At 50.1% G+C, this 25,732-nt stretch overlaps 1 protein-coding gene across 2 annotated transcripts; it reads left to right on the top strand.

Annotated features, from left to right (window-relative positions):
* The first annotated feature begins 1,694 nt into the window (after positions 1–1,694).
* LOC135249811 (cyclin-J-like) lies at positions 1,695–23,878 on the top strand. 2 transcript variants are annotated; one of them, XM_064325397.1, is made up of 6 exons: positions 1,695–2,024; positions 3,033–3,115; positions 11,881–12,091; positions 19,409–19,708; positions 20,135–20,294; positions 20,588–23,878. In XM_064325397.1, exons 2-6 carry the CDS (start codon positions 3,047–3,049, stop codon positions 21,075–21,077), a joined length of 1,230 nt encoding a protein of 409 aa, XP_064181467.1. In that variant the 5' UTR covers positions 1,695–2,024; positions 3,033–3,046; the 3' UTR covers positions 21,078–23,878. The 2 variants fall into 2 exon arrangements, with proteins under 2 accessions (XP_064181467.1, XP_064181466.1); XM_064325396.1 differs by having other exon boundaries at positions 1,697–2,024; positions 3,005–3,115.
* The last annotated feature ends 1,854 nt before the right edge of the window (positions 23,879–25,732 follow it).

Raw genomic sequence — 25,732 nt, 5'->3', positions numbered from 1 at the left:
ACTCTCTCTCTCTACCCGCCCAACCGCCAAGCCTCAAACCACCTCAGAGTACGAGCATGTGGTCGTATTTTTATGTTCTCACTAAAATAGGCTCTTTAAATGATAAGGAGAGGAGGAGTTACGCCACCAATGACCTCATCGCTTCAAATGGTCGTCGACAGTTGGGGATTAAATATTTGAATTTGACGCAGGAAATGTAGCTCATACGGGCCTGTGAAGCGGAGCTTACGGGTGCGAACACGCGTTTGTGTGGAGTTCCCCTTTAAGAATATGACACAGAGGTGCCCCCCCCCAAAGGCCGTCTGCTTGCATTTCAACTGAAAGAGGTTAGAGGTTCGGTATTTATATATGGAATTTCTTAATGTCATGTGCTGTGCTGCGTAAACAGTGATGTGTTGAAAGTCCTGTTGCAAAGAACTGTATTTGAGCAGTACCCCTGGCATGCCTGCCTAACAAGAGCAAACGCATCTCACGCACGCTGCCGCAGAAGGGCTTCCAAATCCTTCAGAATGAACGCTGCGTTGAGTATGGAAAAATATCAAACCTGCTTTCATCCTGAACCCACCCCCCAGGTGGCTCGGTGAAACTCACTCATTCCTGGCACATAGGCACCGCGTATCAGTGTTTGTTCTAGCAAATAACCCTGGCTTAGTCGGTCAAATGAGTTAATGAGCAATACGCGTTTGTTGAATTTGCTCATTTTCCTTTACGCGTTGTGAAATATTTGACTGTGGGGATGAATGTACAGTCTTCATTAATGTATTATTTCACCATATAGTACCAAACAAAGAAAACAGGCTCTGATAATTAAGAAAATGCATACATTTGTGTTTTTTATTTTAAATTGCCCAGATGTATTTGTCAGTCCATTCTGTCCTCCTTTAAATTCGGGAGATTTGTGGTCTACCAGCCCGAGTTATTTTTCACTGTGCCGTCTCTCTGCGTAGATGTGAATTATTCTTAAAGCATTGACGAACTGCACTGGTTACACTCCTGGTGCCGGAAAACTGCAGTGTACCTCCTCCACCAGTGGGGTCGCACTTGCGCAATTATTTTATTCCTTTGAGCAGGCGTATCCTATCTTATCCGAAATGGGCCGGTGTGGGGTGCAGGTTTCTGTTTTAGCCCAGCACGAATAGTACCGATTCTACAAATGGAGGTCTTGATTGAAGAAAATGATTCGTTCATTTGCTGAATCAGGTGTCGTAGTGGCTGACTAAAATGAAAACCTGCGCAGACATTGGCCCTTTTCTGATAAGATTTGCCACTCCTGCCTTTGAGCAATGTACAGTGCTGTGAAAAAGTATTTGCCCCCTTCCCAATTTCCTCTAGTATTGCATATTTGTCACACTGAATGTTTCAGATTTTTAGACAAAATATAATATTGGACAAAGGGAAACAGAGTAAACACAAAATATATTTTTTAAATTATTGTTTCATTTATTTAATGATAAACGTTATCAGATTTCCTTTTCAGCCTATCACAGATTGGCCTGTATTGAGGACAGTCTTAGCACACGCAAAAAGAACACTCAAAAGAGTATTTTTAAAACTCGTTATATTGTAAGCTATTTGGCAAAGGAAAGAATGTGATGTGCTTATTATTTTTTTATGTCGAACTATAGAAAACCCCTATGAACTTTTAATTATTAACGGAGACGCTGCTTTTAGGACTACAACTCCCAGAGGCACCCTGGAGCTGCAGTGCCCGTGTGCAGGTCCATGAGTTCCTCGAGCTTCTCACCGCAACAGCAGCTGTGGTAGCCTAACCACACACCATTGAAGGAACGCGTGGGGAAGGACGACAGTGGGAAAACAAGGCAATAAAGTGGAAAACACGTTTAAACCGACGGATAAACCACTTTTCTGCTATTTGGCACTCGTGGTATTTGTTTCAGGGACGAGAAAAGGCTCGTTCCTCGGCTTTTCTCTGATAAGAAAGCAAAAAGAAAGTTGAACGAGGAATTTGTAAATTCAGGATGTTGGTGTGAAACAAAGGGGACTGAAGAACTGCTGTTTGAGTGGTAAGTGTATCTGACCGCTACATGCATGTTGCTAATTGTTTTGAGGTCCATGTTACCATCAGTTGTTCTGTTTCGTGATGTTGTTTGAAACGCAGTATGTTCAGTGATAAGCGTCCGAACTGGGAATTAAATGTTTCCCGTGTTCGGTTAAACAATAACATTAGCCAGACTGCTAGCTAATGATAACTGTCTTCTGGCGTACGGACCACGAACGTGTTGCCGACCGTATTTATAATCAACTGTGTATCCTGGCTTTTCGTTGTAATGTAATGTAAATTAAAATACAGTTTTACAAAGTCAGTGGCGTGGAAATCTTGATGCGCCCGAATTCGTTCGTGATAGTAATATTATTACGGGAAAGTTGCGAAGTAACTCGCCAGCAGTGCATGGTAGGTGATTGTAGTAAAGTACTTTGTAAAAATGTGCTCGATAGACTTGCATTTCTGGTAGATCGCTTGACTAACAGCTTTATCACTGTTTGCTAAAACTATGTTGGGCTTTGACTGAGCAACAGTGTGACTGAGATTTTTTGGAAGTTCAGGCTACGGGGATGAGTCAGAGTCGCGCGTGCAGGCAAAGTTCGGCGATAAGATAATTTAGTGTTTGGAAATGTTTTCAGTGGGACACGTTTACCTGAATTATCTGTCGTTTCTTGTTTGCACAGTTGTGTGTATATACAGTTATACAAAAGTATGGTTATTTTAAAATATATTGTTGCGGTTGTGATAATTGTTCAAGCCGTGAATTCGGCAAGGGGTCGTCAAAAAGGAAAATAAAAGCATAAGCACTCCGGGCTGTAAGAAAAACTGGAGCAAGTTTGCATGAACATAATGGATGACTTTGCCCCCCAGTTGCCGTCTTTGGACTAATTATAAATTAAACGAACCACTTGATTAATGTCCTAATCCCAATTAAAACCCCCGGCGCTTCTGATACCAGAGAAGTTTGACCCAGCGTCGTGCACGCTTTGATCTTTTCAGGGTTATACTACTCCGTTCTTTTCACCAGCTTTGGATGGGAAAATGGAATCGGAGGGGCAGTGGTGGAAGGGTCAGCTTGCCGCAGACATACACCAGTCTCTCCGCATCAAGGTGAGTGTCCTCTGCGCAAATCGATGCGTCTCCACGGCTTTTAAATGTATTTATTTATTTATTTTATACCACGGGCACATCAAAAAGCGACGGATACACCCGTTGGTGTTTCACAGAAGTGAATGAAAGCGACGCTAGCTGACCGCGTGTCCTTTTTGATACGAAGGCGCGAGATGTCGCGTGTCCCTCTCACTCTGTGATCCGAACGCATCTGCACCGGCCCCGAAGGAGGACGTACAGCTCGCGCCTTTAGATTGTTGGCTTAGCAGTTTAGGTTCATTTTTCGAGCACGTAACTGTTGGGATAAGTCGGCCAGGCTGTGCGGAAGGGCACAATCTTGGAGAAGTTTGGATGTTCTGGGTTTGAAGAAAATAAAAATGTGTCTCAGTTAAAAGTGGTAGCTCTCCCTCATTGGTCCACTGCTTGTGGCTGAATAGGTGGCAGAAAAGCACCTCCTGCTTATAGGCATCGCCGGCTTTGGATGTTTGAGTCTGGTAGTGGGGAACGAACCAAAAAATTCTGGTTTGAAGGGATTGTATTACGGTTGTCTTGGTTCTATATCTTCCTGGGGGTAGGGGTGGTGGGGAGGGGACAGTCGTCACTAGCTTTGTGTGACGGCGAAGATAAGGCCAGGTGCTTGCGCTCGCCTGGTCTGATGCGGGCTGGCCTCTGGCTCGCTGCGTGCGTCTCTGGAGGTATTGGATGACACATTTAGCATTTAGCGGGAGCGCTGCCCCTGCCTCCTCCGGCAGCTGTTGTTGTGGAAGCCGTCTCTCCCGGCGTCCCAGCGTGAACCCTGCGGGGAGCGTGGCGGTGGCGGGGTGAGTGATGGCGCTCGCGGGCCTCGCCCACGCTCACTGGCCGGGGGAACGTTCGCCCTTCCTGTTCACCGATGCCCTAGTCCAGCGCCCCCCCCCTCCCCCCCATTAACTCACGTGTGCCACTGTTACCATGCAAACCGCAGGACTCTGTGTGGCAGTGTAGTAGCATGGTTAGGGAGCTGGGCCTGTAACTGGGGTAAAGGTTGCAGGTTTGATTCCCTGGCAGGACCCCGCTCTGGGGACCCTTGAGCGAGATACCCAGAGGGACTTGCGCAGCTTTTGTAAGTCGCGAAATGTATATACCACATAAAATACATAAAATAAAATATATAAAGTAATGGAAGAACTTAATGTAATTAATATCAGGAACTCTTAATCAGGAACCAACGGCGCCCCCCCCCCCCCCTCGGTAATTGACATTGAAAATCTGTGCCAACGTTGTTCAGCCTTAATTTCCAGAGATGGAGTTGTTGTATACTCAGCGATTTAAATAGCTGCAGGAACTCCTTTAGTTAGAGCAGGAAGGAAGAGCTGTCTCTCCCTGGTGATGCACAGTCTCTGATAATTCACTCGGTCGTGGAGAGACAGTTCTTTGATAAATGGATGCTGTGTCTGTGTCCCAGGAACTTACTGTTTTGGAAGAAAACAAAGGCCTGTTGTGTTATCCCTGCAGGAAATGAAATGCTCGCACCACTAATTGTGTGTTTTGTTTGAGGGGAGCGGTGAAGCAGGAAGGCTGGTTGTGAGGAATTTATAATTTAAAGTGACATTGTGCTCTACTTCTGTGTGCTTTTTATGTTTACTTTGGGGACGGTAGGCATATTGTTCCGGAATATTCTTTTTCACTAATAATTTACCTTCACTTGACAAATACGTGTGACTCTCCTTTTATAGATGTGTGTGTGTGTGTGTGTGTGTATGTCTGTGTGTGTGTCTGTGTGTGTGTGTGTGTGTGTGGCGGACTCTTGGGGTTTAGTCATGTTCAGTTTCTTCTCAATGCCAGCTTTATATTTTATTAGTCGGTTTTCATCAGGATTTATTAGGCTGGATGTGAATGTGGGGCTCCCTGTTCGAACGTAATTATTTCTCCCCTTTTCCCTAAGTCTGCCCTTAATTTGAGATGGGTGGGATGGGATGAGGGGGGGTGGTAGGGGGGGCTACGCCGAGGAGCCAGAGGGTGTTTGCGGTAACCCGATAGACTAATGAATGCAGCTGAATGCACCAGGGGAAACATTTAATTCCAGCGCTGCTTTTACGCCCGATGGTTATTATAATTTCCCACGAAATGCGGGCTTCTCCCGCGCACGTCAGTCTCTTATGAGAGAGAGAAAGCGCTGTGAGTATGGGGCCCTGCATATCGACAAAAAAACATCTCAGGTGGACTCTGAGGAAGATGCTAAACATTTTTTTTTAAATGAATAATGAAACATGGTTCGTTGTATATGAGTGCTTCAGTGTGTTTACTTTGGGTAGTCTCTCTGAAAAGCCCGGGTGTGTTTTTTGTGTGCGGGTCCTATGCCGCGCGCTTGTCTGCGTGTCCTACCACAGCGCAGTTCCGCAGGGGGTGGGCGGGGCTTTGTGGGGGGGGGCGGGGGGTAATTTAATGTTCCTCGGTTTGCGTTGGACGTGAGCGTCATCCGCGCCGGGGAACGGACGGAGCTCACGTCCACACGGAAAGTGACCTTCAGTCGAGTCCGTTGGCTTCCATATTGAGCAGATTTTTCCTCCTTATGTGTTTGGAAGCGGCAGAGAAAACATCTGCCGCGCGTCTGGGGGGCGGTGGTGGGGGCAGTGGTGGGGGGCCGGCGCGGGGGGGCTTCTTTGGTTCGGGAGCCCGTTTTAAAAATAGGCTAATTGTCCAATGAGAGCTCGTTCTGAGTCCGTGATTAGGGATGTTGCTACGGCAGCTGTCTCCCCCAGGAAAGGTCAGTCTTGTCACGGGCAGCGTTCTGCCTCCCTCCCCATCTTTAATTTACTTGTCTCTTTGTGCGTCTGCGTTTGTGTGGGGGGGGGGCGGGGGGGGCAGGGAGCTGCAGATTACACAGGGATTTAACCCGCTGCTGCGATGTCCGTGTCAGACAGAACAAGCCGATCACAAACTAAACTCAACAATGAGGGCGAGGAGAGAGAGAGGGATAGATCAGTTCTCCTTTCTCTGGGAAAGTGCGTGAGTGTGTGTGTGTGTGTGTGTGTGTGTGTGAGTGTGTGTGTGTGTGTGTGTGTGTGTGTGTGTGTGTGTTTGTGTGTGTGTGTGTGTGTGTGTGAGCGTGTGTGTGTGTGTGTGTGTGTGTGTGTGTGTGTGTGTGTGTGTGTGTGAGCGTATGTGTGTGTGTGTGTGTGTGTGTGTGTGTGTGTGTGTGTGTGTGTGTGTGCTGTGTGTGTGTGGTGTGTGTGTGTGTGTGTGTGTGTGTGTGTGTGTGTGTGTGTGTGTGTGTGTGTGGTGCGTGTGTTGTGTATGTGTGTGGGTATGTGTGTGTGTGCTGTGTGTGTGTGTGCGTGTGCTGTGTGTGTGTAGTGCGTGTGTGTTGTGTGTGGTGTGTGAGTGTGTGTGTGTGAGTGTGTGTGTGTGTGTGTGTGTGTGTGGTGTGAGTGGTGTGTGTAGTGTGTGGTGTTGTGTGTGGTGTGTGTGTTGTGTGCGTGTCGTGCTGTGTGTTGTGTGTGCGTGCGTGCTGTGTGTGTGCGTGATGACTTGGACCAGATTAGCACCCATCTGTTTATCTGCTTTAGTTGGTCAGTTTTGGACCCCCTTAGCAGCCATGACTGTATTTCCACACACACACACACTGACACATACACACGCTGACACATGCACACGTGCATGCACACATACACACACACACGCTTATACATACACGCATGCACACACACACACACACACACACACACACACATACACACACACATGCACACTGAGTAATAACATTTAGCAAGCTGTGCAGCATAAACGCTGTGATGCTGGTGATATGGGTGGGGGGTGGGGGGTGGGGGGGGCACCATGTGGTAAATTGTCAGACATGCAAATCAGGGGCCACTGAGGAATATTCAATTACCCCCCGGCCCCCACAATGCCCCGCCCACCCCCAGCCTGGCCGGCTCCAGCTCTGCCCCCCATACCCCCCCCCCCCAAAAGGACAGATGGGCCGGAGACCCCAAACTGTGCTTGGGGGGGGGTGGGGGGCAGAGCACCACAATACCCCCCCCCCCAGACGGCCACATTATTACCACTTCCTGTCACGCCCCTGATCCTCTGCTGCCTGAAGTCATTAAAATGCCGGACGTTTCCGTCCTTGTTTACATAAAACAGTCAGCTGTTTTTCTTTCTTAGCCCTTTAACGGTTGTACTTAAGGAGATTAACCTGCCCCCCTCCCCCCACCACGGTACACATTCACTTTAGGGTTTCATTTAAGCTGGTGAATTAGCACCAATAAGTAAGAAAGAGGGTGGAAAAAATGCTTTCCAGAATCAGTGTGACATTGTCTGGTGAATATTGTGTGTGTTTCTATTTTTTTATGTATTAAAAAATCAATGAATTTGTATTAGTTTGCACAGATGAGAAAGGAAATCCGCACTCTTCTGTCTTTATTAGCTTGGTTGTTCTGTTAGTTTGCACAGAGAAGTGGGACCGTCCTGCTGGTGTTTGTACAAGCGGGCCTGTAAGTCCACACTGCAGGAAGTTAGAGGGCACCTTGGGTTGTGGTCTGTAGTTTCTCTCCGTGTGATTTCATGAGGATATTCCCGACTGTACAGTCTGCTTTTTTCCGGGAGCATTGGCAGGGAATGGCTTGTGTTGTCTCAGCTGATTATCCCCAGGAGAAATGCTGAGGGTTCATAACCGTGCCTGTGTCACATCCTCAAACTGTGTCCTCAAACTCGCCCGTGACTCGCAGCACTGCGTTCTCTCTCTCTCCTCCTGGCACTGTCGCCCCGGACCGCTTCAGCATTTTCATGCTAATGTCCCCGAGCGCAACGCGCACAGGCAGCTAATTGAACAGGAATGGGGCGAGCTCCCAGCTGTTTGGGCGCGAGACACACCCCGCTCCACCTGGGACAATGCCCTGTCCCGCACCCATCCGCCCTCCTGCCCCAGTACAGACGGGTACGTCCAGGAATCACTGCACCACAGGGTCCAGCTCCCCAGTTTCCATGAGTTCTTTGTCAAGTAAAATGTGGACGGTTTCCTACAGTATTAGGAGCAGGCTTCCATGAGTGGCCTCATGGGAGAATTGGGTTACAGCTGTTTAGTGTGACAAATGCAATTTAATGTCAGATTGAAGGCACAACTACTTAACCATTATTACATGAACTAAGCGGAAGACTGGTAATGATGTATTACTGTTTTACAGAATGTCTGCAATTTGAACTGTAATTACAAAAAAAAATTTTTTTTTTTTAAATACACCCCCCCCCCCAAAAAAAAACAAGAAAACAATTAATGCAGCACCGTCCCACAGCAGCTGTACTTGTTCTGATGGCCAGATGCTGGTTTTTGGGTTTATGGGACAACGCGACTGGCCGCTGCCCAGTGTTATCTGTGAGCGTTTATAGCCAATCTCCTGACACTGCTGCCGTAGCTGCTGCTGATTGGCCAAGTATATTTACCCGGCAGATGTGCCTGGCGTTGCATGCGTTTCACCACCGCTAGCTTCGTTAGCTTAGCCTGCTGCTCATGGGGTTTCCCCCATGTGTGACTGCACCGAAACCGCATCGCTCTACAGCACACAGAATGTGTTACACGGAATTACACGCATTAAAAAAACCGAATCATTTTAAATGGTTGTTGGTTTTACATTTTAAAATAGCCACTAATTTACATGCAAAATTATTTATAGCAAACTACAGAATGTGGGGGCTGTGGTTGTCCTTTTTTTCTATTTTGCACGAGGAATGTCCAAAAGCTACTGTTTTCAGCCAGCTCTAAATTATTATTATTTAATGTCAGTGAGCTTGATTTAAATTTTAATTTCATGTAGTACTTATATGTAACGGACCACAGGAGGATTTAATTATTCTGCTTAAAATTCATAACTCGTTAAACAGGGCAAAATGTGCACTGTGTGAATTGGGTTAATTGTCACAGAAATAGGGATTCTGGGTGATGTTAATATGCAACTTATTATGCTTATGAAAAAACATGGTTATTTAATAACCATGACTGCAGATGTGTAGGTCTGCAAATTTCCAACCCTGACGTTCATAATTATCTGGGGGAAAAAAAATGGCAATGCAAAAAACAAACGTGCAGGATATTTCATTTTTGTGTGCCGACTCTATTCTGAGGATTATTATTACATTCTGTTTTTACAGCTCGTATAAAATGATGTGTTCTGTTCGGTTCAGCTGCGCTTGTTATCTTCTGTGTGCCACGGGATGATGGAGCGTCTCTGAGTCGCACTCTAATCCATCACCCGCCGGAGTCTTCCCCCCCCTTACGGGCCTTGAGCTGGAAGCACAAACAAGGGAGTACACCCCGCTGGACAGGGGGAAACAAAGTTTTACTTTTTCGCCTGATGAGGTGGTTGTCCTTGGTACTGACGCACACGCAGTCTCACAGCCTCTCTCCGAAGGTATGAAGGATCGCTTTCTGAGTGCGATGTTCCCGTGGTCAGCAGGCGTTCCTTTTCTATAGAAACAAAGAGCCTCATAATTGGATCTGGTGTGGAGCGCTTTTCCTGTCTGGATTGCCTCTCTATTAGAACACAAGTGTTGATTTAAAAAAAAAAAAAAAAGAAATCCCCCCCCACTTTCCCATGATCCATCACAGTGCCGTTTCTGCTTTTAATGAGCTGTAGGTGAGGTGTGACCTTCCGCTGGCCAATCAGGATCTTTCCCCACGTCCCCTTTTTTTAATGGGTGTTATATGAGACCATAATCCTGCTTTTCCGGTCGTGGTTTATATTGTGCTGGTCTTTTGCTCTGATGATGTCCCCTGGCTCTTCCCTCTTACTCTGGAGTATCCAGTCTGCCCTGAGTCGGATATGGCGGCAGTGTGGTATAATGGGTCAGGTGCGGAACTGGTCTTGTGACTTAAAAATCACAGGTTCGATTCCCGGGTAGGACTCTGCCATTGTACCCTTGAGCATTGTACCCTTGTTGCTTCAGTATGTATATCCAGCTGTGTAACTGGGTACAGTGTAAATGCTGCGTATAGAGCTGTGTAAGCTGCTCTGGATGAGAGCGTCTGCTGAATGCCTGCAGTGTAATATGGAATGATGAGTCGGTGGTGTTTTTGCGCATGGTTTTCAGTCGTGTTTGTCTCTGCTCGCCCAGTCTTAACTGCCACAAGAGCAGGGATGGGCGGTGCCAGCCTTGGTGCGCCCATCTTAGTGCAGCTGTGGGGGCTCTTCCCAAATGACGATCTGCCCTCGCGGCGGCGAATGTTTGCCCCAGCGGGGGGGGGGGCCGAGGAGTTCCCCCCCCTGCCAGGGGAGCTCGCCATGTTTAATTTAACACCTCACTTCTGATGTACAAATCGCATCTGAGCGGTCTGCACGCACGCTCCTCTCCTTCTCCGAGGTGTATTAATATTAGATTACTGCTCGCTGCTGCGGTGGCTTCATTTCAGGAATGGGAGCGTTCATCATCACTAGCTAAACTGCTAATTGGAGCAAGGTAGCCTGTCGAAAGCTGTTATGCAGCCCTTATGCAGAAATAATTTTTCTGCATTTTTTTTTTTTTTTTTTTTGCATAAATGCTGAATAGGTAAAAACTGCTCATTTCTGTTTCTCAGTGGCTGCTGATCCATGTTAATGGTGTTTCCTCATTTAAAATGCTTCTGGGTTCAGAAAGAGCTCTACTCATTTCTTGAAGATGTTTCACTTTGACAGACGTATTTAAGATAGACATAAAACTGTCATATGGTAAATTAAAAGGCACGACAGTCAAAATTTATGTAGCGTTGTTAGATAATATTGCAGAAAATATATTTTTATTTTTTTCTCACATGGAGTAAACCTTATCACTTGCCAAGTCCAAAATGTGAGGATGTTAAAAATGTAGTGATCATCTGCTGTGGTTTACATTCGATAGATCTGCACCAACGTCGTCATTCGACTGCATGGTGCTGTCAGATTATGCAAGTCAACACAATGGCCACCTGTGGAGTCGGTCTTTCCCTGTGTAAACTCCCTCCTGTGGTTAACTGTTTGCCAAAGGGCTTATGGGATAGCGGGGGATCCCCTGGTATTCTGTGGGCATCGACCCATGAAACACACACACACACACACACTCTCGCATACCCATACAGACACGCGCACACGCACACACACACGTCTGTGCGTTCAGCCAGATAAAACACTTTGGATGTCAGTTCTGAACCAAAAGTTCTGATGGGAAATGTAGTCCAGAACTCTCCCCTAATACTACAGGCTTTATTTGACCTTGAGAATGTCAGGAAGTACCGTGACACTGCAGACTGGGTCAAACAGATGGTGTCCTTGCTGATAGACTGCACTGCTCGTCTGAAACTGGCTGAACTTTCTTACATATCCGCATATCTGTGTATCGGCATGTGTTAATTTTTTTAGCTTGCTTTGTTATTGAGGAGAAAGTAAGCCATCAATGCCTGCAGCCTTTCGTATGTTCATACGCACATGTGACTCTTATGAGCACCGTGGGTCCAGACACTGCACCCCACAGATCAGATCAGATCTCTGTTCCCCTCCAGTCCCAGAGCTTGCAGTCCTTTATTCCTCTCCTTTTTATCAAGTTGTTCTCGTGCCAAGACCTCGAAAAATACTTCAAAAAAAGAGGTTTAATCTCCACGGGGATTATTGAAGGATAAATTTGGTAAAATGTTTTGTGTGCAGGAATTTACGAGCAGGTGGTGAAATAAACGGGGGAAGGATGTTCATCTCTGCCGACTGAAATGCGTTTTTAATTTTTAAATTTTTTTAAGGAAATGTTTTTGGTGACACGTGTTTCTCTCTCCCCCCCCCCCCCCCCAGGAGCTGAAGCTGCCGGCGTACCGCGCCCACTCCCCCCAGATCGCGATGCGGCGCTACTTCGCCGACCTGCTGGCCATCCTGAGCAACCGCTACCAGCTGTGCCCCACGGCGCGTCACCTGGCCGTCTACCTGCTGGACCTGTTCATGGACCACTACGACGTGGCCGTCAAGCAGCTCTACGTCATCGCCCTGTCCTGCCTGCTCCTGGCCAGTAAGTCCCCCCCCCCCCGTCCTGTCTGCCCCTGGCCAGTAAGTCCCCCCCCTGTCCTGCCTGCTCCTGGCCAGTAAGTCCCCCCCCCTGTCCTGCCTGCTCCTGGCCAGTAAGTCCCCCCCTGTCCTGCCTGCTCCTGGCCAGTAAGTCCCCCCCCTGTCCTGCCTGCTCCTGGCCAGTAAGTTCCCCATCCACCTCCTCGCACCGTGCGCGTTAGCATAGCGCTCATCCTCTAACTGCTGAACGGCCCCGAGCGCAGGGCATTGTGGGTACACTGACTTTCTGTTAAATGCAGCCTGGGCTCTGACTGGTGTTTATCATGACTGGAGAACCACACAGATCTGCTGGTGGTTCTGAGGTTCAGGGGCAGTTTGTACACATGCAGTCGGCCTTCAGGTTGGCCATCGTTCGTGAGATCAAAAAAATTGTTTTTCACCTTGTTGTTCCTTTTTATGTGCACCCGATGTAGGCCTGCAAACCAGTGCTTGCGTCTTTACCATTGTGATGTCACTAAAGATTCCGTCTCATTTAAAGTGTCAGTTCCTTAGAACTGGGCAATGTGTTCTGTCTCATGCTCGTTCTCCCTCTCCAACAGTTCGTATTAAGTCAGGGCACGGAAAACGCCAGTGCGTTCTGACAGCAAAGGATTTACATTCTCGTACTTTAATAATTTATGTCTCCTCAGATTGAATATTCAAATGAGCGAAGCCCCCTTTTACCTCCCGTCAGGTGCTGTGGAAACTGGCACATTTGATAATGTCAGTAGTGTTGTTTCACGGAAGTGGTTTCGGCTTTCCTTTGTGAATATTGATGAAGATTTTTTTTTTTTTGACACCAATTTAAATACTGACCCAGCTAGTGGTTTGCTGATCGTGCAGTGAAATATCCAAATGATTGAATGTTCAGTCTCGTCTCTCTCATGAGGACAGGGGTCTGTTTTTCCTCTGCGTAGACGTGGAAATAGCACGCCTGTGTGCGTTTCCAGTGCCTCTGGGTTTTCCCAGTCTAGCAGAGAACGGGCTGGTGCTTGGAGTGGTGAAACACCTTTAACTCAGCTGAATGCATTTTGTTCTTTAAAATACACATTACTTGTTCATTGTTCCCTTGATTCCCTTTTTTGAGGGGAATTCAAATGAAAAATTATGGAATTAGAAGTGTTTATTTTTCCAATGGTCCATGGGATGGTTGGAAAGACAGATAGATAGATAGATAGATAGATAGATAGATAGATGGATGGATGGATATCTCGAATCAGAGATCAGTCTCATCCCGGCCCTCGTTCTCTCCTAGCCCTCGTCTGCCAGAGAGGATCATGGGATTGTGCCTGGATGAAAGGGCCGTTTGATTCGACGTCTTTCTGCCTGGTGATTGTGTTCTGAGTTGCTTTGAAGGCTCGTCCCTTTTGGCTGGACGGACCGTCTGGTCTCCATCGCTTTTTTTTATTTTTTTAAAGCGCACGCCTGTCCGCCATTCCGTTGTCAGCTGTTGTTAAAGATGGCCGCCGTTTCCTCAGTCTGGCTGCTGCTGCCACTGCGGTGCCAAGACTTACTGGCCCCTGCCTCCCTCTCGCAGGAACCGATCAGAAGTCCCTCCCTCTTTCCCGTGAGAACCAATCAGAAGTCCCGGTTGCAGTGTGGCATAGAGGTTAGGGAGCTGGCCCAAGGTTGTAAGGTCGATTCCTGGGTGGTGACCTGCCATTGCTCCACCAAGCAAAATTCTCAACCTGAATTATTTCAGTAAATGTCCTGCTATATAAACGCTCTGTGAGTAAACTGTTTAAGTCTTTCTGGATAAGAACATCTAGTAAACGTCTGAATGTAAATGTTGTCTGAACTCTTTGGAGAGCTTCAAGCTTATATGGACCCATGTGGGCCCATTGAGCCAGCAGGTTCTGTTCCTCTCAGGCTGTTGAAGGTTCTCTGTCTCCTTGGGTCAGGAGGGGGGTGGGGTAGTGGGGCATTGAGTGGTGAAGAAGGGGAGGGGCAGGGAGGCTGGGAGGGGGTTGGGGGGAGCAGACGTGTTTACAGTCTGCAGTCTGGCGATAGGAAGGAAGTCGACAGAATGACTTTATGGCCACAGGGTCTGGCCGAGGTGTCATGGGTTCTTTTATCTTGTTGTTGTTGTTTTGTGTGTGTGTGTGTGTGTGTGTGCGTCTGTTTCTGCGTGATCTGTGTTTCTGGTGCTTTCCACAGTTCCCTGCTTTTATACATCACCTTAGTAAGGTGAATGAGAGTAATTCACCTTCTTTAAGAAGCTCTGCTCTACACAAACTGCACCAGGTCCCTGAGCCCTGTGTATTGAGTTCTGTGGAGGTTGGTTACAGAGCTGTGTGTGTGGAGCTCTGTAGAGGTTTGTTTTGTGTGTGTGTGTGTGTGTGTGTATGACTCAATCACTCACACACACACCCTCAGACGCACGCCCGCACACACACGCATACACTCGCACACACACCCCTACCCCTGCCCCTCCCGAGCCCCCCCGGCTGGTTAATGAGGTAATAACAGTAAAACGCATGCTGCCGTTTTCCCAGGATGCCCTTGGATTAATCGTTCGCCATGGTAACGACCCCCGAGCTGGGTTCCCCTCGGCCGAGAGATGTCAGGGAAGCTTCCGGAAGAGTTCCCTCCAGGTCCGAACGCCCGTACTTCCTCTGGTCTGAGGGGGAGGGTTTAAAAGCTCACATTCTGCAGGCCAAACAGATAAAGGCCTACCCCCACCTCTACCCCTCCCCCCGCTCCGTACCTGCCGGAGAGGGACGGGATGGGACGGGGTCGTAAATGACAGGGCAGGGGCGAGAGCATCCGGTGCGCCTCCTCCGTCTGTCTGGGTAACACATAAACCGTCCCGAACGGGGGGGGGGAACAAAACCGGTCCTCGTAAAAAACACTCCTCCTCTCGGGGAGTGTCAGAAAGGGGGGGGGGAGAGGGGGCTGATCTTCAAAGGCCAGCGAGCCGGCTGCGCGAGTTTAGCGGCTGCGAATGGGGGCGGGGGGGGGGGGGCGGGGGGGGGGGGGGGGGGGGGGGTTGGGGGGTGGGGGGTCAGCAGAGGGGGGGTTTCAGTTGGGTGTTGGGTGTTGGGGGTGGGGGAGCAGCGAGGGGCATGTTTGAACTGCAGGGCCCAGCGGGAACCCCCCCCCATATGTAGATTAGTGGGTCTGAAAGCCCTTTGCAGGGGTTTGATGATAATGCAAAGGAATTAATCCCCTGGACGTAATTTAAAAAATACAATGCAGCTGGGATTTGAGTAACAAACTCACGTTATTAGGGGTTCTGCTTCGGAAAGAGCAGTTAAAAATGGCATATTTTGCACATTAAATGTTGTTTTTTGTGTTGAAAAATTGATTTCAGGTCATTATGTTTGTCCATTCTGGAGTGTGTGAATATAGTAATTGCCAAGTGGCAGAGGATGCAGCTCAACGCGTTTAAAAACATTTGTGGTGTGGGATTCCGTGTGTGGAAGGGTTAGGCTTTTGGGGGGTGTCGTGGTGGATTAGGGGGGTTGTGTTGGGTAGGGTGTTATCCCTGCAAGCCTAATTTTGAACACCGACCCCCCTCTGTTTTTGGGGTCCCCTCCAAACCCCAGAGTCCTGATCTGGGGGCGCCCCGTACTGGGGCCTGACGGGAGCGCCCAGGCGTGAGGCGCAGGGGTCGAAGGTCACGCAGTCGGCATTGTCGGGGCGGCTGGGTTCCCGGGACAGAAGCACGGGACGAGCTGGGGGGGTGCGGCTATGGCCGATTTCATGCCACCCCCTCCCCACGAAAGGAGGGCTCCCAAATTATAGTAGACCTTAAAACTGGGGAAGACGTTTGTCCCGGAGCTCAGCGAGCTCATGCCCTCACTCAGGCGCGATTAGAGGCAGACTCCGCGCTCGTCGTCTGTCAGAGAATGCTTTCACCGCCGCTTCCTGCCTGGGGGCTCTCTGATTGGCTGGCTCGGGCAGGCCTGTAATTTGAGCGGCCTGTTTGTTTCCTCCCGGAAGTCTGAAGAGTGAGAGATTCCTGAGCTCGCCCCGCTGATTCCAGTGGAGATTAGAGATTCCCCTTTCCCAAGGGTTTTGGGAGCAGGAACAGATGTTATCTTGGTTCCCACCCCACCCCACCATCCTTTTCTTTTCTGGAATGGCTCCTCTCAGGTCTGAAAGCGATGAGACTAGAATAAGAGCGGTGCTCTGTTCACAGGCCTGTTTCTGTGCATGTATATTTCAGAATAAGAGCGGTGCTCTGTTCACAGGCCTGTTTCTGTGCATGTATATTTCAGAATAAGAGCGGTGCTCTGTTCACAGGCCTGTTTCTGTGCATGTATATTTCAGAATAAGAGCGGTGCTCTGTTCACAGGCCTGTTTCTGTGCATGTATATTTCAGAATAAGAGCGGTGCTCTGTTCACAGGCCTGTTTCTGTGCATGTATATTTCAGAATAGAGCGGTGCTCTGTTCGCAGGCCTGTTTCTGTGCAGTATATTTCAGAATAAGAGCGGTTGCTCTGTTGCAGGCTGTTTCTGTGCATGTATATTTCAGAATAAGAGCGGTGCTCTGTTCACAGCTTGTTTCTGTGCATGTATATTTCAGAATAAGAGCGGTGCTCTGTTCACAGGCCTGTTTCTGTGCATGTATATTTCAGAATAAGAGCGGTGCTCTGTTCACAGGCCTGTTTCTGTGCATGTATATTTCAGAATAAGAGCGGTGCTCTGTTCACAGGCCTGTTTCTGTGCATGTATATTTCAGAATAAGAGCGGTGCTCTGTTCACAGGCCTGTTTCTGTGCATGTATATTTCAGAATAAGAGCGGTGCTCTGTTCACAGGCCTGTTTCTGTGCATGTATATTTCAGAATAAGAGCGGTGCTCTGTTCGCAGGCCTGTTTCTGTGCTGCTGGGATTACTGCCCTGCTGCCTGTTCGCTTAATCGCCGGGTGGTTTGGAGAGAGGTCTCATTAGAGAAGAGGTGTGCTGTTGATGGGGAGTGGGGTGGAGCGAGCCCCGTTTTAAACCCCCCCCCCCCCCCGGCCCCTTCGGGTGTGCATGCCCTTGGACGGGGGCTCGGAGGGCCCCTCACCCCTCCCCAGATTCTGGGCGCAGATGTGGGCCTGCATGTTTCTGTGCTTATTTATTTGCCCTTGTTTTCCGCACCCAGCTGCCTGGCGGAGTTCCGTTACCCCGAGCGAGGGCTTTTAACGGGCCTGCAGCTGGGCACAGCGGGTTTCCTGTGTGTGTGTGTGTGTGTGAGTGTGTGTGTGTGTGAGTGTGTGTGCGTGCATGTGTGTGTGTGTGTGTGTGATGCAGTGTGTGTGTGTGTGCGTGTGTGTGTGTGCGTGTGTGTGTGCGCGTGAGTGTGTGTGCGTGAGTGTGTGCGTGCGTGTGTGGCTCTGATGCTCACCTGGATGATTTGCCAGAGTTTTGGCAGGTTTGGGAGCGGGGGAGTCTGAGCGGTGGGGTCAGGCTCTCCTCTCGCATGTGTTTTGTTGCTCTGTTGGCCGTGGCCACACTGCCAGACACAGGCTTGGGTTTAAGTGCTGCTTTACGCTGAGTGTACAGGGCTGGGCTGCCCTGTGTTAATCCAGCCAGCTGGGTTTTACTGTGTGTGTGTGTGTGAGAGAGAGAGAGACAGTGTGTGTGTGTGTGTGTGTGTGTGTGTGTGAGAGAGAGAGAGACAGCGTGTGTGTGTGTGTGTGTGTGAGGGAGCGTGAGTGTGTGTGTGAGAGAGAGAGACAGCGTGTGTGTGTGTGTGTGTGAGGGTGCGTGCGTGTGTGTGTGTGTGTGTGTGTGTGTGTGTGAGAGTGCGTGCATGCGCGAGTATGTGTGTGCGTGTGTGTGTGTGTATGTGTGTGTGCTATTAGATCATGGTGGATATAGCTGTAGCCTTTCTGTGAGAGGTTAGCTGTTGGGGATTCTATTGCTTGTTGGGATCGGCTTGTGTCCTGGCTGCTTGTGTTTATCTCTGTCTGGGGACAGAGCTGTCAAGGCCTTCTGTAACCGTGGCGACCATTGTGATGTGCTGATGACATCATTGATGACTTCATCATTGGCATGCTGGCCTTCCAGGGAGGGGACAGCTGGGTGACAGAGAGTGGGGGGGCTGGTTTTCAGTGTGTCCTGCACTTGCTGCAGCCAGTTATTCAGAGGAATGATGGCATTAGTCAGCCCAGTTGTTGATTTGCTGATTAAGTGTGTGTGCGTGTGTGTCAGTGTGGGGGCAGGGATGTAATTTGACCATCCCCTCTACAGAGAGAAGGGTGGGCATCATTGATATGGGTTAAAAGGCAAATAGCCCACAGCTCATTGGCTACAGTAAGATGAGGTCACAAAGCTGTTGCTACGGTAATGAAATGCCAGAGGGGTGGAGTTTGGGAGGCTGCTGATGGATTGTTTTGGAGTATGATTTGTGCTTCTGAGCAGTGGTCAGTGGCATGTTGTTCTCTCTCGGTCTTGGGATCAGATGCCACTCCGTTTTTAAATGTTAGCATCACGTCGTCATGTCCCCACGTGCTTGCCCCCCCCCCCAGATAAATGCCTCCACACTAAAATTTGGGGTAACTGCATATTAATATTATCATTGCCATTTCTTTTCACTGACGTAGTTGTCCACAGAGTGTATGAAATTGATCAAAATGTGGAGTAAAAACTATTTGAGTAGTTCAAGAAAATGGAAAAGGGGGAGAAGCGATTGTGTGCTTGTTGATGAGATAAATGTGTAGAAAAAAAACAACAGGAAAGTGGAAAACAAATTGAAGGAAGTGGATGGAATGAAGAGCCCAGACTGCATTAAGCAGGAAGAATAACCGTTGGCCTCCCTGTCTGATTTCAGGGGGAAGTCGTGCCACATCAGCCACTTAATTGGCTGAAACAGCGACTTAAATAATAATAGTCCTGTGACTAAAGTGCCAAGCGTGCGTTTCTGTCTGTGCCTACGGTCCTGGATCTAACGCTCAGCGCTAAGTGTGCGTTTCTGCCTCTCTCTCTCTCTCTTTCTCCCCCTCTCTTTCTCTATCTCTCTCTCGCTCTCTCTCTCTCTGTCTCTCTCGCTCTCTTTCTCTCTCTCTCTCTCTCTCCCTCTCCCTCTCTTTCTCTATCTCTCGCTCTCTCTCTCTGTCTCTCTCTCGCTCTCTCTTTCTCTCTCTCTCTCTGTTGGTCAGTCTGTCGCATCCCCCTTTCTTACTCTCTCTCTTTCCTTTATTTATTTTGTTGTCTTTGGGGCTTTGGGATGCAGTGAGCTGAGGAGTGTTCGGACAGATATCTCAATTTTCTTACTTTTTTTTTTTACTGTGGAGGTTTGTTCAGAAAACTCAAGTATCTCTCCCTCTCCCCCCTCCCCCCCCCTCCCAGGTAAGTTTGAGGAGAAGGAGGACCGGGTTCCGAAGCTGGAGCAGCTGAACGCGCTGGGCTTCATGTGCAGCCTGAACCTGGCGCTGAGCAAGCGGGACCTGACGCGCACCGAGCTGCTGCTGCTGGAGACCTTCGGCTGGAACCTGTGCATGCCCACGCCCGCCCACTTCATCGACTACTACCTCCAGGCCTGCGTGCGGGAGAGCGACCTGCACAACGGCTGGCCCCTCTCCTCCCTCTCCAAGACCAAAGCCTTCATGGACAAGTACACACACTACTTCCTGGAGGTGTCTCTGCAAGGTGGGTGGGGCGTGGGAGGGGGCGGACAGCTCCTATTGGCTGAAACAGCTTTCAGTCACGTAATTGGTCGATCGATCAGGGTTGGGGTCCAGTTTTTGGTTCAGTGTTTGTGAAGTGAACAGTGCCGGGAATGTTGGTGTGGATATTTTTAAGTTTGTTTCCAGTACTGTTCGTTGCTCTCGATTCGTTCGTGTGCCAAATGATTGTAATGTAAGTTGATGCATTTTGCACTGACTGAATGGCAGTGACATTGGGCTGTAGCGTAACTCTCATCAGAAACATGCATGTTTTACACAGGCTCATTAGCGAGCGGAGTAAAGCATCTCTTCCGCTCGTGTGCAGCCCTCTGGTGATGATTCATTAGTTTTTTTGTTGTTTTTTTTTATTTGTGAGCGCTTCGTACTGACTCCGCCCTTTTCTGTCCAGACCATGCCTTCCTGAGCTTCCGGCCGTCCCAGGTGGCAGCGGCCTGCATCGCGGCCTCGCGGGTCTGCCTGCAGATCTCCCCGAGCTGGACCACCGCCCTGCACCTGCTGACCGGCTACACCTGGGACCACCTGACCCAGTGCATCCAGCTCATGCTGCTGTAAGGACGCCGGGCACACCCCACACACCCCCACCCCACGCACCCCACCCCCCACTGACCCAGTGCATCCAGCTCATGCTGCTGTAAGGGACTTTGAGCCCCTCAATCCACTGTCCCAAACGGGCACACCCCTGACACACTCTATCCCACACCCCATGCACACACACTGTCTCTCCCACACCCCACCCCAAGTTTTATTATGCACTTGTGACTGTCGGGTTCTGTGGATTTGTTTGAATTCTTTGGGTTTTTGATGTCACGGTAACATTCGTTTATTTTTTGTTTTTTTAAAGCGCTCACGACAACGACGTGAAGGAGGCCAACAAGCCCAAATCCACCCCCCCACCCGGCCCGCCGTCGCTGCTCGGCCAGCCCACGCCCCCCTCCTGCACCCCCTCCCCCGCCCACCGTCCGGCCGCCTCCTCCGCCATCTCCGCCCAGCCCCTGCTCTTCCAGGCCGGGGCCTTCCCGCACCTCTCCCAGCACGCCGCACCCCTGTCCCAGCTGCACGGGCTAGGCGAGTCCCAGGCTTTGGGGCCTGTGGTGGCCCAGGACTACCTGCAGTCCCACAGGGTGGGGCTCCTCTCGGGCGGGGCAGCGGGGGCCAGCTTCCACCCGTACCCGGGCCTGGGGGCGGGGCTGCAGCCGGGGGGGCGGGGCCTGCAGGGGCCCCTGTCCGTGCAGGTGGCCCTCGCGTCAGAACCCCGCCACTGCCTGGGCGTGGCTTACGGCGGCTACCTGAGCTCCCACCACACCTTCGCCGCCGGCTGCTTCGACAGGTGACGCCAGGAGAGGGGCGGGGAGCTGATCTCCGGGCGCCCCACCCCTCCCCCCTCCCCGGGGCCCGCGCCCCCCTCCCGCGGGCAGAGACACAGGAAGCGCAAACGCAAATCCGCCGTCGCCGCCGCCGACCCCGCCGAGGTCATCGTGCTGACGTGATGCGCGCGAGCCGCCGGGCGCCGTAACTGCTCCCATTGTGACATCACTGTGACATCACCCACTGTGACATCACCCGCTGTGGAGGCTTTGACTGCGCTGCCTGTCTTTTTAACCAGAGAGAGGACTGTTTTTGGTGAGGACGTTCCCGCTGTGTTTTTGGTGAGGACGTTCCCGCTGTGTGTTTAATCGCTGTGAATGAGGAACACTGTAAGACGCGTTGATGACGCGACGCCTGCGTGTTCGTTCTAGAGCTGCTTCTTTCAAAACTGGAGAAATGAGATTAAAATGGGAAAATAAAACGAGAATAACGGGGTGCACAAACTGAGTTTATCTCGAACTGCTCTGAGAACAGAGTCTGGGGTCAAAGGTCAGGGAATCGGGGACGCTGTCCCTCTCCCTCAGCTCTCTGATGTTCAGCCTGGAGAACCATTCCCACAATGCAGTGGGAGTCAGGGCTGGAAGGTGGGGGGGGAGGGGCTTCTCCTTGAAGTTTCATTTCATGGTGGGGTTTCATCAAGATTTCCAAGTGCTGTGAAAAAGCCTCCCATAGAGGGCCAGTGGTCTCCTCATCAAAGTCCCCCCCCCCGCAAGACCACCACAGAACCAAGCCCCCCCCTCCACCCCTGTACCCTGTTTGAAGTCCTCAAATTCTCTGACTCACAAAGACATTCCCAGTAGAGTGAGCTTCAAAGTCACTTCTATTTAAGGCCTTAAGGACTGTATTAGCTTTGTCTTCTTTTTTTTTTTTTTTTGTAAATGTGTGAATTTGTCTCCCTCTCCTCTCAAAGACTGAGGCGTGGGACGAACAGGTTGTTTTCAGGACGACCACGCGTCCGTTTGGTGCTTCCGTCGTTCCGCCATGATGCTGCTGCCCCAAGAAGAGCCTGGCGGGTTTCTCACCGAGAGACTCTTCCTCACTGAGAGGCTCTTCCTCACCGAGAGGCTCTTCCTCTCGTGCTGTTTACATGATCCGTGTTTTTATCAGGGACTGTTGCTGATTACTTGAAGACGATGCCATTGAAGCGTAACGTAGCTGTTTATTTATGGACCCTTCCTTCCTGTTACGCATTCTTACGTGTTCTTTCCCTAGTTCGTATTTTATTTTATCTTATTTTTTGTGTGTAAGTAGCTCTGTCTGGGGAAAAAGACGGTGCTGTTGTGTTGCGGCTTCTGGCCTCTGGTGGCACAGCCGATTCTGGCCTCCGGTCCAGGCTTCAGGACGGGCCTTGATTCGCGTTTGAATCGAAGCTCCGCCCTCTTCTCTCCGGAGAGGAAGGGAGCTCTAAATCCGTTTCTGCAAAAGAGCTCGCACAGGAAGTGGGCTCCGCACGCTTCCTGTCTGCTGCTTGTGCTGAACGGTGCCCCCTCCCCCACCAGCCCCCCACCACAGCCACTGCCACCATGTCCTCAGCGCCCTCTCTGCTCAAGCCCAGGGGTCAGGTGATCCTCCGTTCACACGGTAACGGATTTTCCGCTTCGCGTGATTGGGCCAGGGAGGGGAGCTGAGCTGTGCTGATAGGTGCAGGAGTTCTGTGCTGGTTAGGAAGGGGCGCTGGCGGCCTGGCGGGTTTGTAACGGACGGACGGGGGGGGGCTGTCAAGGTCGCGACCTCGGCCTGCAGTAACACTGACGCTGCTCTTTCCTGGGGTGGGGGAATGGATGGATGGATGGAGGGGCGGGGACCTGTGCACTGCTGCATATTTGAGACTCTGCCCAGTGCTGTAAGGACGGGGGGGGAGGGGGGGTCACATCGCGTCCTCAGCGGCAGGGGCAGCGTTCCTTCCCGCTGCGAGGCGTAGCGTTTCCCCGCGGTGTTCGCTTGGCTGGCTGGGCCTCGCGGACTCGCTGAGGTGAGCAGGCCCCGGGCCCCGGACCCCGTCCCCTGTCCCGTCCCCGTCCCCCGTCCCGTCCCCTGTCCCGTCCTAAATGCTCTGGAGCTTCCTGTCTGCTCTGCTGGCTCTCCTGGGTTGCCAGATTGGGCCCTACTCTGCCACTGTTACTTGCTCTTTGGCCAGATGTCCTATGACGGCTGTATTTTGTTATGTTTTAACTGAGTTTTCGGACTGATTTTTAGTTGTTGTTTTTTTATTTTTAGGTTGTACAGTTTATTTTATATGCCGATGTTTCCTCCGCATCTACTTTTTTTTTCTTTGATGACTTTGTCTCGTCTGTACAGGTGAACACCTCTGTTCCCTTAAACCGCTGCCAGCACTACACAGGGCTTCCTGGCTGGAGTCTCAGGGTGCAATATGTTGGATAAATCTGTTACTGACTCACTTCAGTTACGTCTTCGCCACTAGTTTGTCTTTTGTAACTTATTCTGGATAAATATGAGGTTGTTTTTTCACTGTTTTTTTAATTTTTATACTGCAAACCCAGAGCAGGAGCAGATATTTTTTGTTTTTTGTTTATTTGATTTCACTGCTGGAAAGCGGTGATTTTTAACCATAGTGGAAATGTTGCATATTGCAACCGGGGGAGACGTGCTCCCAAAACTCTCGCGGTCCCAGACTGGACACGCCGCCTCCCCTCGTACTCGTTCCGTGACTTTAGGGGGACGGAGAAGAGCAGGGAGGGAGAGAACGGATAAATGAGGGTCCCGTTCATCCAGTGAGCCGCTCAAATAAAGATGAATCAAAACCCCATTCTGCGCTTTTGGCTTATTCTTCATACGCACCCACATGCACACGCGCTTATACACACACACACACACACACACACACACACACACAGCTTATACACACACACACACACACACACACACACACACACGCGCTTATACACACACACACACACGCGCGTTATACACACTCACACACGCGTTTATACACACTCACTCACACACGCGCTTATACACACTCACACACGCGTTTATACACACTCACTCACACACACGTAAACACTCTCACTCACACACACACGTACACACACACTCACACTCTCACTCACACACACGTACACACACACACACACACTCTCACTCGCACACACACACTCCTCTCCACGTCACACACTACTACCACACTTCACCATGTCACTTAACACTCTCCACACCTACCACTTAACATTTAATATTCAGCCCTCCTAGAGCATTGGTTGACAGTGATATACTTTTCGACAGGTCATTTCACCACCAGTGTACCTAAAACAGTCTCGATTGAAAACTACCATCTGGCTCTACCCCCCTGTGCCCCTCCCCCGACCCCCCACCCCTCACATCAGTGTCGCCCGAGGACAATGGCGGGGAGATTCTTATCAGCCTCTTCCCCCCTAAACAAACAGAGAAGAGGGCATTCCTGGGGCCCTTTGAAGCAAACCAGGAAGAGGGACTGAGGGAGACACACGAGCCCGTTTAAAAAGAGGGAGAGATGGGGAGGGATGGAAGGATTTAATCATCCGAACGGAATGACCGCAGGATCGCCCGTCCGTTCCCGTGGAACGAACGAGTGAAATGAAAATGACGGTTGGGTTCAAAGGCAGGACTTTGAAGAGGCACAGGATTCACTTGCTGTGATAGATCCCTTGTACCATTACATCCAATCTGCCCCTGCTTTACACCAGGCCGGCCAGCAGTGGATGGGCTTGCCCTCCATAGCCAGGTTCCTCCCGACATTTCTTCCCATCGGGGAGTGTTTTCTTGCCATTATTTGAGGGTTTTTCTCCCAGCTGGGGAGTATTTATTTACTTGTTTTTCCTTAAACATCATGTGCTATTTGGGGGTTCAGGCCTTGTTTTTCTTTGTGCTACTCTGGAAAGGGCCTGAGGTGGTTTTCTGTAGTTTCATTCCGCGTGGGGTCGGCCCGTCTGTCGGAGCCGGGAGAATGAGGCGGTGGATCCGGAATTCCACAAACCCGCCATCCGTGACCGTCTTCCCCAACGCTCGAAATGCGGCCGGGAGGCATTTTTACACCGGGCGCCGTGCAGAGAGATTGCGCGCCAGGATGCTGGCGGAGAGCTGTGCAGATAGAGATCATCTACAGAATCTCTGTTGGGGTTGAAATTCCCTCATAGCGCCCCATTGATTCCAGCCTGAATGACAGCCCTGTATCGCTGTGGGTCATCTATCAATACGCCCTTATTAATGTTCTTGCTGTGCTGTCTCCATTTTGCACTGCGTGTTCCATTGGGCATTCACTGCTACACAACAACCAGTATTCATCTAAGGTGTACACTCGGATAGAGGCTAAGTTTCTGTTTGAACAATGGAGGCCTCTGCTGATTTTTGAAAACGTTTATTTACCCTAGTTTTCAATACGCGCTTTGTTGCGTATTGTTCATACGGGACAGCAAGTCCAAGGCTGTGGCAGTTTCCGGTATAGACATATATACATGTATGTCTATGGTTTCCGGTGGTTCTAGAATTCTTTCTGACCTCGCGCAAGGTCCAATGGCGCTTTGAAATGTAACGTAAAAGTGTGACCTGCAGTGGTTGCTTAGCGCTAGCCCTTTCGCACCTTTTCCGTGTCTTGATGTGTTTGGACCGGTTATGACGCCGTCTG

Source organism: Anguilla rostrata, chromosome 3 (assembly GCF_018555375.3).
Source record: "Anguilla rostrata isolate EN2019 chromosome 3, ASM1855537v3, whole genome shotgun sequence".
NCBI classification, from domain to species: domain Eukaryota; kingdom Metazoa; phylum Chordata; class Actinopteri; order Anguilliformes; family Anguillidae; genus Anguilla; species Anguilla rostrata.
This window is presented reverse-complemented; position numbering and strand designations above follow the sequence as displayed.

What these genes read in the sequence shown, in the direction of transcription:
- LOC135249811 (XM_064325397.1), top strand. Translation starts at nt 3,047, where the DNA reads ATGGAATCGGAGGGGCAGTGGTGGAAGGGTCAGCTTGCCGCAGACATA. An exon ending in ACCAGTCTCTCCGCATCAAG is followed by an intron (nt 3,116 to 11,880) that starts GTGAGTGTCCTC and finishes CCCCCCCCCCAG; the next exon opens with GAGCTGAAGCTGCCGGCGTA. An exon ending in CCTGGAGGTGTCTCTGCAAG is followed by an intron (nt 19,709 to 20,134) that starts GTGGGTGGGGCG and finishes TTTTCTGTCCAG; the next exon opens with ACCATGCCTTCCTGAGCTTC.